The 9792-nt window shown below is 43.7% G+C and overlaps 1 protein-coding gene across 1 annotated transcript in view; it reads right to left on the bottom strand.

Moving 5' to 3' along the window:
- Positions 1–3429: 3429 nt before the first annotated feature.
- The window catches only part of UBQLN1 (ubiquilin 1), a 40984-nt gene continuing 34621 nt past the window's right edge, over positions 3430–9792 (bottom strand). Inside the window, exons 10-11 of the mRNA XM_069762746.1 lie at positions 9333–9498; positions 3430–4602 (exon numbers count right to left, since the gene is read on the bottom strand). Coding sequence (XP_069618847.1) covers positions 4456–4602; positions 9333–9498 — 313 coding nt within the window. The 3' untranslated portion in view covers positions 3430–4455. The remainder of the gene's footprint in view (positions 4603–9332; positions 9499–9792) is intronic.

The raw sequence follows: 9792 nt of genomic DNA, 5'->3' as shown, positions 1-9792 counted from the left end.
ATAAAAATTCAAAGTTGGAAAATTGTGAAATTTTCAAAATTTTCGCCAAATTTCCGTTTTTTTCACAAATAAACGCAGGTAATATCAAAGAAATTTTACCACTATCATGAAGTACAATATGTCACGAGAAAATGTCAGAATCACCGGGATCCGTTGAAGCGTTACAGAGTTATAACCTCATAAAGGGACAGTGGTCAGAATTGTAAAAATTGGCCCGGTCCATAACGTGCAAACCACCCTTGGGGGTAAAGGGGTTAACAAAGGCAGGCATTTCAGGATAGTTTCCCTAGGAGTTTTGGCTGTTAGTTGATCCTGAAGATCATCTAACCACAGGTCCATGGAGCGAGCCACTGATGTCGCTGCAATATTTGCTCCAATAACTGCCGACGAACTCTCCCAGGCCCTTTTTAAAAGGCCGTCTGCTTTCCTATCCATGGGTTCTTTTAGATTGGAAGAGTCCTCAAAAGGAATTGCACTCCTTTTGGACACTTTAGCCAATGGTATGTCTATTTTAGGAATATCGACCCACTCTTTAACTTCATCTGGATCAAACGTCAAACGAAGTCTGAAATCTTTAGGGATAGTCAGTCTTTTCTCCGCTTCCTCCCATTCCTCCAGAATCATGGATCTGATATGGGAGTTTACCGGAAAAACCTTGGAGGTCTGCGAGCGCAAGCCACCGAACATCTCATCCTGAACAGAACAAGACAGTCTGCAGCGGAGAACAAATATCTTTTCCCTTTTTTCCGGAGGATCTCTACTCTCTTCTTCCTCCTCTACATCCAACCCAAAAGATGACGAGTCTTCAGAAGAGTAATCGACCCTCGGCCTTTTCCTCGGTCTCTCTGAAGGTGAAGCTTGAGGGAGTACCAGACTTGAAACCGAAGTCTGAACCTCCTCTCTTATCATGGCTCTCATATTTGTCATAAAAGCCTGCTCCTCTCCTATAATTCTGCAGGTGCACGCTTCACATAGGGGTTTCTGCCAGGTATCCTTCAGCTTAACTGCACAGATAGGACACTTCTTATTTTTACCGGGCTTCTTTAATGGTTTGTCAGACAAGGAGGCCGTGGACTCCTTCCCCTCTGCTCTAGCTGCGTCCTCCATGATGCTCTGGAGATCGCTTACTGCCCCCGCACATACCTTTTATTTCTGTTCCTCTCTTCATCTGTTCAGCGCTTCCGCGCTCTCCACCGCTCTCTTCCTGTTGCAGACGCCGCCCGCCCCCCTCAGCTGCAAACCGGAAGTTACGTGCGGCCGGAAAGAGGATGGTGCGGCGAGGATTTGCTTTCCCCCAGCGGCCGCATGGAGACGCCGACATCAGCAGAGGCCGCCGCTGGGATCGCCCGCACCAGGGGGCGCGACGTAAGGATCGAGAGCCCCCGGCAGGGAGAAGCGATCCTCATACCAGGAGCAGCGCTACACTGGTAGGCAGAGGGACCCTCGGGCGGGTGTCAGCCAGTGGGTGCCTCATGGAGGGAAGGTAGATCCTCTCGTCCGTTCCTATCCATGATGGGACAGGAAAGACACTGAAGGGTGGTAGGTGGAGGGTCCTTTTAACCTGTTGTGTTTCCTGTCCCATCAAGGATAAGAAGGACGTCCTCCAGTGTGCTGTCAGGTGGTGACCTGGAAATACGCATTATGGATTGCATACGGATCACATACGCAATATTACATGCGCAAAATACGCGACCACACCTTGGCAACGGATTACCTACGGAACACTATTTCTTGGACATTTCTGCATATTACGCGCGTATTACGGCCGTAAAAAACGGACCGTATTTGCCTACGCTGAGTGTGACGCTGGCCTAAAAAGACGGACACCGCCGGATCACAGGTTAGATGGCATCCACAGTGCTTCCATCTGCCTCATTAAAAGGCATCATCTGCAGGGGGTTCCACCTGAATCACTTATTTCAGACATTTACATGGAGACTCCCACGTAAGCGCTCAGCACAGGATAAATGTGAGCCAAGCACTACTGCAATTTTTGAAAGACAGAATAAAATCAACAGCAGGTGAAAAATTGTTTATGTTTGACCGCCGTCAAACACTAAAAGATGCTTTTTTGTTTTTGCATCGCCATATTTTAAGAGGTAGAATTTTTCCAGAATTCATCTGACAGTCATGCGAGAGCTTTTCTTTTTATTTTTTTTTACAGGACGAGTTGACGTTTTTATTGGTAACATTTTCGGGCAAATGACAATTTTTGATCGTTTCCTATTCCTATTTTTGGAAACCAGCTATTTAGGCATTAGTTATTTTTGTTTTTTATGACGTTCCACATGTGGTAAAATTGATAAGGCAACTTTATTCTTAGGGTCAGTACGATTACAGCGATACTTTTATATTTTCACTTTTAATGTTTTGGCGTTTTTACACAAAAACGATTTAATAGAATTGTTTTTTGCATCGCTTTATTCTGAGATCTATAACGTTTATTTTTCCACTGATGGAGCTGACAGCTTGGTTTTTGCTGGGCAAGATGACATTTTCAGAAATACCATTTTTATTTACATTTGTCTTTTTGATCACGCTATACTCCATTCTTTATTTGGCAGTATGATGATAAAGCATAATTATTATTATTATTATTATTTTTTTTACGGTGATCATTCAAGGGGTTAACTAGTATGACATTCTTTACAGGGCGGGTCATCACCCTCCCTGCACTCAGCGATAGCAAACGTGTACTTTTTTTGTAATTTTTTTTTTCCCTAAAAATATTTATGGGTACAATATTTTTTTTCATTATTTTGTGATCTATGCTTTAAATATTTTAGCAACTTTTTTTTTTTTTTAAACTTAGTCCCATTATGGGACTTTGACCTTCAGAAACTCTGATTGCAGCTGTAACTGCGCCGACACAAGTTTGCTAGATCATGCACAGCGCATTATCTAACCAACTTGCTAGTCTGGTGACCCGGATGTTGTCATGACGAAATCGGGTCATCATGGCAACAATCGGCGCCAGCTATAGTGTTGCACGGGGTGCCGATCAGAGGAAAGAGGGGGTCCCCTTGTCTGCTTGCCTTCTAAATGCTGCAATCGATATTGATCGCAGGATTTAGGGGGTTAGTGAAAGCAGTGAGTGACGGGTGTCAGCTCTCATATCAGCTGATTACCAAGCGGTAATCGCGCATGCACAGCTCCTGTGCATATCCATATATCCAAGCCTGGACTTATGGATAAATCCAAGATCGTGAAAGAGTTAATTGCCATTTTGGGAGTGGCAGACTCCCTTTAAGATAACAGTCTGTGTGAAGGGGAACCAACAAGGTATTTAGTACTGAACTAGATGAAGTTCCTCCAGTTTCTGTAAAACAAACTTCTCTAACTAAAATTGTAAAGCTGCAAAAAAATAAATAAAAAAATCTGAAAAGATATAGAGTGAGGCAGGAAATGAAAGAAAAGAAGGAAACGGGCTTGTTGGCATTTATTTATTACCTGTGCACAGGAGAGAGAACGACTAATAAAAACGCAGGATAATCAGTTTGTACAATGTGGTTAAAAATTATTAGAGCACATGACACTTTCTCGCATCCGGAAATCAAGTCACAAGAAACAGAAGTGGACTGTGGTGCTACCTGCTTGTGTCAATACAAACTTGGCAAGATTGCGGGTCAAGTTTTGACTTTAATGTTTAAAAAATATAAAGGGGGAAAAAAAGAAAAGAAAAAAAAAAAAAAAAAAAAGGAGGCCACCACAAAAGGCCTTGCTGTCGAAGACATGTGTGTTCTCTTCTACAATGCTTCTACTAAAATCTACACTCTGTCCATAGGAATATTGCCGCTACGGTAACTTTCACCTTGACAGTTCTTTCTGAATGCTTGCTAACTTCACAATTTTCTAAACATAATGGATTACTTTATCCGGTGTGTGGGTGCGCAGTTATGACTATCTGCTGAAAAATGCAAATGTTTGAGGGGTAAAGAAGGCAGAGAAAAGTAGAACGCTAAATGAAAACCAAGCAGTATGAATCGGACAGCGTAAGGCTATCAAAAATACATGCTGAAGTCACAAAAAGCGATTCTGTATCACTAATTAGAACCTTATTCATTTCTGTATAGTTATTGTATTCTATATAAATTACTACCAAAGGCTAGGAACTTAAAGCAAATGACTCGACTTAAGAAACGGTTAGTTGAAACCTGTTTACGAATTGCGTTGAAAAAAAAAAAAAAAAAAAAAGAAAGAAAAAACAAATGTAGAAAGAAAAGAAAAATAACAAGCAATAAAGCATAGGGAAGAGGTGGCCTGTGATACATGCAATATGCTCAAATGAAAAAGCTTGGATTCCCACAGTTCAGATAACTACTGCACTTCATCCAACATTAGTTTGTAAGGACAATGAATTCCAGGAGTCAAACTGAAATAAAGCAGGTGGTTTATCGGGACTTAAAAGCCATTATCAAAAATAAATTACACTTTTTTCTGTGTTGAGAAGGGTCGCTATGATGGTTGGGATCCCAGTAGTCGTTCAATAGCTGCATTGATGTCTCCTCCAGTTGCTATTAAAGCCTGTAAATTTGCTTCTCTGTTTAGGAATCCCATTGCACTGAGCTGGTCTAGCTGCTGCTGGAATCGGACTTCTGGATTCTAAAGATACGAGAGAAGAAAAAAGTGATTACAGCCATCAGTAGTTCACCATAATTACCTTTAGATTTACTCAATGTAACTGGGAGAAAAAATAGCAGCATTAAACATCCACCACTTTTTATACATCAAGAAAGGACCAGCAATAAAATGAATACCTTCTCTATAGCACTGGTCATCAGGTCCCCCAGGAAGGTGTTTTTCACCACTGTGGCCAGTGATTTGCTGCAGTGGGCAGATACCATCCCACCAGTATGAGATAGCTAGGAGACCTATGGGGGCCCTGGGCAGTGCTATAAGGAAAAAGGCTATAAACCTCGCTTAGCATATATGTAAATAAAAGTAGGAAACCCATTTAATAGCCAGAACATGCCTACTGGCCAGAACATGCCTACTGGCCAGAACATGCCTACTGGCCAGAACATGCCTACTGGTCTTTGTTAATAAAGCAGATCATATAATGAAGTCCCTCAATGATCTACAGAAATACACAGTAGAATCCAACCTGACCTATAGCATTGTAGCAGCACAATAGCACGGAGATACGGGCATGTCACCAGCTGACTTGGGCCTCGGTTACATGGTATGACACAAACAAGTTTAATTAGCCAATTGGCAAATTGTTAATCTAAAACTGTGGCAGACTTATTTACGATTAGAAGCTTGCTTTTGTATGGGTTATGCCAAGAAAGCAGTTATTTCTAGCTTGCTTCATTCGGGGACACAGGAACGGTGGGTTATATGCTGCCACCTAGAGGCTGACACTAAGACTACATTGGAGAAAAACCTGACTCCTCCCCAAAAGGCTATGCTTGGGCTGCAGACACCCAGCTGCTCAGTTTAGCTTAAGATCATTCAGAAGCAGACATGGGTCTGAGTAGCAGACCTATCTTAGCCATGGTTAGTAACTCATTTTTTCCCTTTGTGTTTTTCAGGAGCCCGAATATTCAGTAGTATGGGCAACAGTAGAATGATGCCACTTTTTCACCCCATGGAGCGACAGAGAGGACAGCCTAAAACAAGGTGTATCCAATGCACCACTCCGTGTCCAGTGCCGACTTGGTAGAGCCCCTCCACTAGGTTGTAAATATTGCACAAACTCCAAAAATTTAGGGCACCACAAAAATGATTTTTATTGACACCAGGGTACCCACAAGAAAATTAGCAATAGTTCAGCTACACAGGGCCTTTGTCAAGCCAAGAAAAAAGTGCACACTTTTTTTTCTTGGCTTGACAAAGGCCCTGCATTGCCGAAATTTTTGTGGAAGGAAGATACCGGTGTCTTGGCTTTTTGGAGTACGTGGAGAGTACAGCCTATACATGTCAGCCTGTATCTTCTCTGGTCGGACTGGCAGGACCATATACCTTGACTCAGTCCGCAATCAGGTACCTGGGACGACTGGTCCTTTTCCTTTTGACTCCAGACTGCCCTCAATAGCATGGTGCAGTTGTATGGAGTGGAAGACAAAAGTCAGACTTCCAAACGCCTAGCCACAGGATCAAGCTTCTTAAAAGACAGTTACAGCCCTTTGGAGGTGGCAAGTTCAGTAGTTTGGTTCATCTCTTATGATATCTCGGGCCCCAGTGCTTCCATCATTTCACCTCATATGGGAGTACTGGCCAGGTATGTCTCTTTCAAGGCTTACCGGAAGACGTTTAGATGATTACTTTTGTTGTGTTGTCTGGACCGCCAGGGCATTTGAAGATTTTACACCTCTGATTTTTCTGGTGACAGGGCAGGTGCTTCTACATGTCAAAGTAATTTTTGTCTTTCCCAAATCATGGTAGGATTCTCCTTTCCCAGTTTGCAATGAAAATTTTGAATGCCTGCTAAGCTCATGATTCTTTAGACCGAGTCCAGAACTCCAGTTCTTTGTTGCAGATTCCCAAAGATCTACCTAATTTCTTGGCCATGTCATTTACTGGCAGGACTGTTGGGTCTAAAGTTCGGAAGGCTTTGGATTTGTCTGACCAGGATTAGAGAACAAGGGCCCTGCACGTCACGTTTCTACCATTACATTTGGCAAGTCTCTTGTTCATAGGCAAGAACCTGTCGGATGCTCCTTCTTTTTCATTTATTTTTGCATGCCTGTTTTGAGCCAGGGTTGATTCCCAAGGGCCAGATTCCTGCCATGGCTATTCTAATCCAGTGGAACTTGACTTGTAGGTCACGGGTCAAGACTGCCTGGGCAGGGTGAACTTGGGCCACCGTATTAGCACCCGATGTGTAGGGCCCTCAATCTCGTCTGGGACGCCTTTCAGTCCACAGCTTTAGTACCAGAGATATCTTTCCATTTTGGCTTTCCAGCAGGGTGTGGCTCCAATGGGGGCTCCCACCTGTCTCTCTCCTTCTCCTGGACAGAGTGGTCTGGCGTTCGGATCCCTCCTATATCCTTAGGCCATGTTCACATGTTCAGTATTTGGTCAGTATTTTACCTCAGTGTTTATAAGCCAGAACCAGGAGGGGGTGAAATATGTAGAAGTGGTGAAATGTTTAGTATACTTTGACTCTGTTTCACTCCTGCTCCTGGCTTAAAAATACTGATGTAAAATATTGACCAAATACTGAATGTGTGAATATGGCTTTAGTGTATTCTTTGCCTTTCCTTAATGAGGCGATTGCTCTCGTTCGCCTCTCCAGGAGAGGTTCTTACACAATCTGATGTAGTCAGAGCTATGCAGCAATCCGTTTATTTTAGCTGCATTCAGACATTTGGTTGCCTTGTGGGGCATATTGGTATGGTCTGGCAGAAGTCAGATTGTCTCTAGGGCTACCACAGTTCTCCGATTTCTCGTATCCTTTATTGGGGAACACAGATATTGGGTTTTGTTCCTCCCACTGCTTTTCCACTAACTGAATAGCTGGGCGTCTGCTGCCCAGATGTGGCCAGTTGGAGAGGAATCAGCTTTTTTTCCCTAAGATTTAATCTTTATTGTCAGACTTCAGGTAGCAGCATACAATCCATAGTTCCTTTTCCCCTCCCCCCATGAAGGCTACAAAAAAAGATTTTACAGTGAGTACAATAAAACTGTACATTTTATCCACAAAATAGACAAAAAAGAAAAATCAATCAATGAAAAGTAATTTCTTCAGAACAAGAAGCCTCCTCCCTTTTGAGACTCAATGTTGTGAAAAAGAGGAAACTGCAAAATATTTATATAGATAGTGATGGAAAATTAACAAAAAAAGGCAAACAAACAAACAATATATATATATATATTTTTTATTTATTACACACACACACACACACAACTCATGAGCTAGATTTGCACATTTTGTGTCCATAGACATGTATTCTTTCTCTTACGCCTCATTGGGGGACACAGACCATGGTGACGGCAATGGAAGCAGTTTCCTTCTCTTGCTTTCTGCAGGTCAATCAGGCTTTCAGAGGGTAGTCTCTGAGCTCCTTTCTCATCCAGGGAAGATCCTTTCTCCCGGTTCAATGATGGTTATTAGTGACTACCGATGCCAGTCCTCTCCTCCTGATCATTGTTCCGAGGATCTGAACGGTACAGCTAGTTCTACAGCAGGTCCACAGTCTTCTGGCGGGTCACCCCATCCGATTCAATCGGACAATCCCACGTCTGTGCCATATGTCAATCATCTACCAGGTATCCACGGTCAGGCGTCATGGCGGAGGTACCTCACATTCTCTGTTGGGCCACGATCTATCATTTGGTGATCTTGGCACTACATATCTCAGGTGTAGAACTCTGGGCGACGGACGCCGTCAGGGTCCCGACTCATGTGAGTGGGAACTTCACCCGGAAGTCTTCTATCAGATCTGTCTTCTCTGGAGCACTCCAGATGTAGGTCGGATGGCGTCCAGGCTGAACGCCAATGTACTCGAGTTCAGGGATCGGCCTCGAGGTCCAAGAGCCATCGCAGCGCATGCTCTGGTTCTTCCATGGTACCAGTTTCCTTAACCCCTCTTCCACTACTTCTGAGATCTTTTCGGAAGCAGGAAGGGCCCCAGTGATCCTGGGAGATCCGCATTGACCATGTCATGTTTTCTAACTAGTATTTTTCCATCTTATTGCAACAAAACTGCAAATATGGACTTCCTCGCAGAGTCTTCACATGTGGTTCTTCCCTATCGCATACCGTTAGATCTTTGGGACCTTAATGATCCTGGGAGTCTTACAGTAGACTCCTTTTGATCCGGACAGACTTTACTATCAGGGAAGGTCGCCCTTTTTTCTCTGCGATCTCCTCATCCTGACGAGTCTTCGGAGCTAGCCGCCCTGTTCTTTCAGATTTTTTTCCCCTATTACCATCAAGGCAAGGTTGCTCTCAGGCCATCCTCGTCCCTTGTTACCAAGGTGGTATTGTATTACCACCGTTATGAGGGCATCGTTCTTCCCTCATCTTTCGGCACCATTCTACAAAATGGAATGAGTTCCCCATATTCTGGATGAAGTGAGTGCTCTGAGTAGGTACGTCTCGAGGACGGCGTCCTTCCGAAGGTGGGACTCTTTATTTGGGCTTCCTGACAGTAAGAGGAAGGCTTCCTAACGTTTACAGGAAGGGTTTATTGTATTACCACAGTTATGAGGGCATTTATGAAAGTTATGAAAGCGAGAGAAGGAAACTGCTTCCATTGTCGTCACCATGGTCTGTGTCCCCCAATGAATGACTCGAAGAAAAGGATTTTACGGTGAGTACACAAAAATCCCTTTTTCTAAACACCAAAGAGCCTAACATTTGCACAGGATGTCGGACTACTTGCCTGCGTATTAGCACCAGAAAGGGCCTGAAGCATATGCTGTACAAACTGCTGGTGACCAGGTTCAGATATTCCAGACAATGGACTTGCGCTCTCAGATGACCCTGAAGTGCTCACAGGTGCAGGAGTTGGGTTGGCAGTGCCCCCAATATCACCCAAACCAGTAGTCCTAGATGTAACAGGAAAAAAAATAAAATTACACTTAAGACTTTGCTTTTTTATCGACAAAATCAAACTTAAAAGCGGTTGTTCACTACTAGGACAACCCATTCTCATCCCACATGTTTGGCCCCGATAAAATAAAAACTCACCTGCTGTGCCAACACTGTTCAAATGGTGTCGGCACTCGCTCTCCCAGGTATTTCCTGAGGTCATGACACGTGAGCCCAGTGCCCAATCAGCGCTGGCGTCACTGTCTCCTTCATCAGCTGTGGCTGTTGTCTGACGTTCCCTTGATTACGTA

This window comes from Ranitomeya imitator, chromosome 1, assembly GCF_032444005.1.
Source record: "Ranitomeya imitator isolate aRanImi1 chromosome 1, aRanImi1.pri, whole genome shotgun sequence".
Lineage (NCBI taxonomy): Eukaryota > Metazoa > Chordata > Amphibia > Anura > Dendrobatidae > Ranitomeya > Ranitomeya imitator.
Note: the sequence above shows the minus strand (reverse complement) of the source record. Positions and strands in the feature narration are given on the sequence as shown.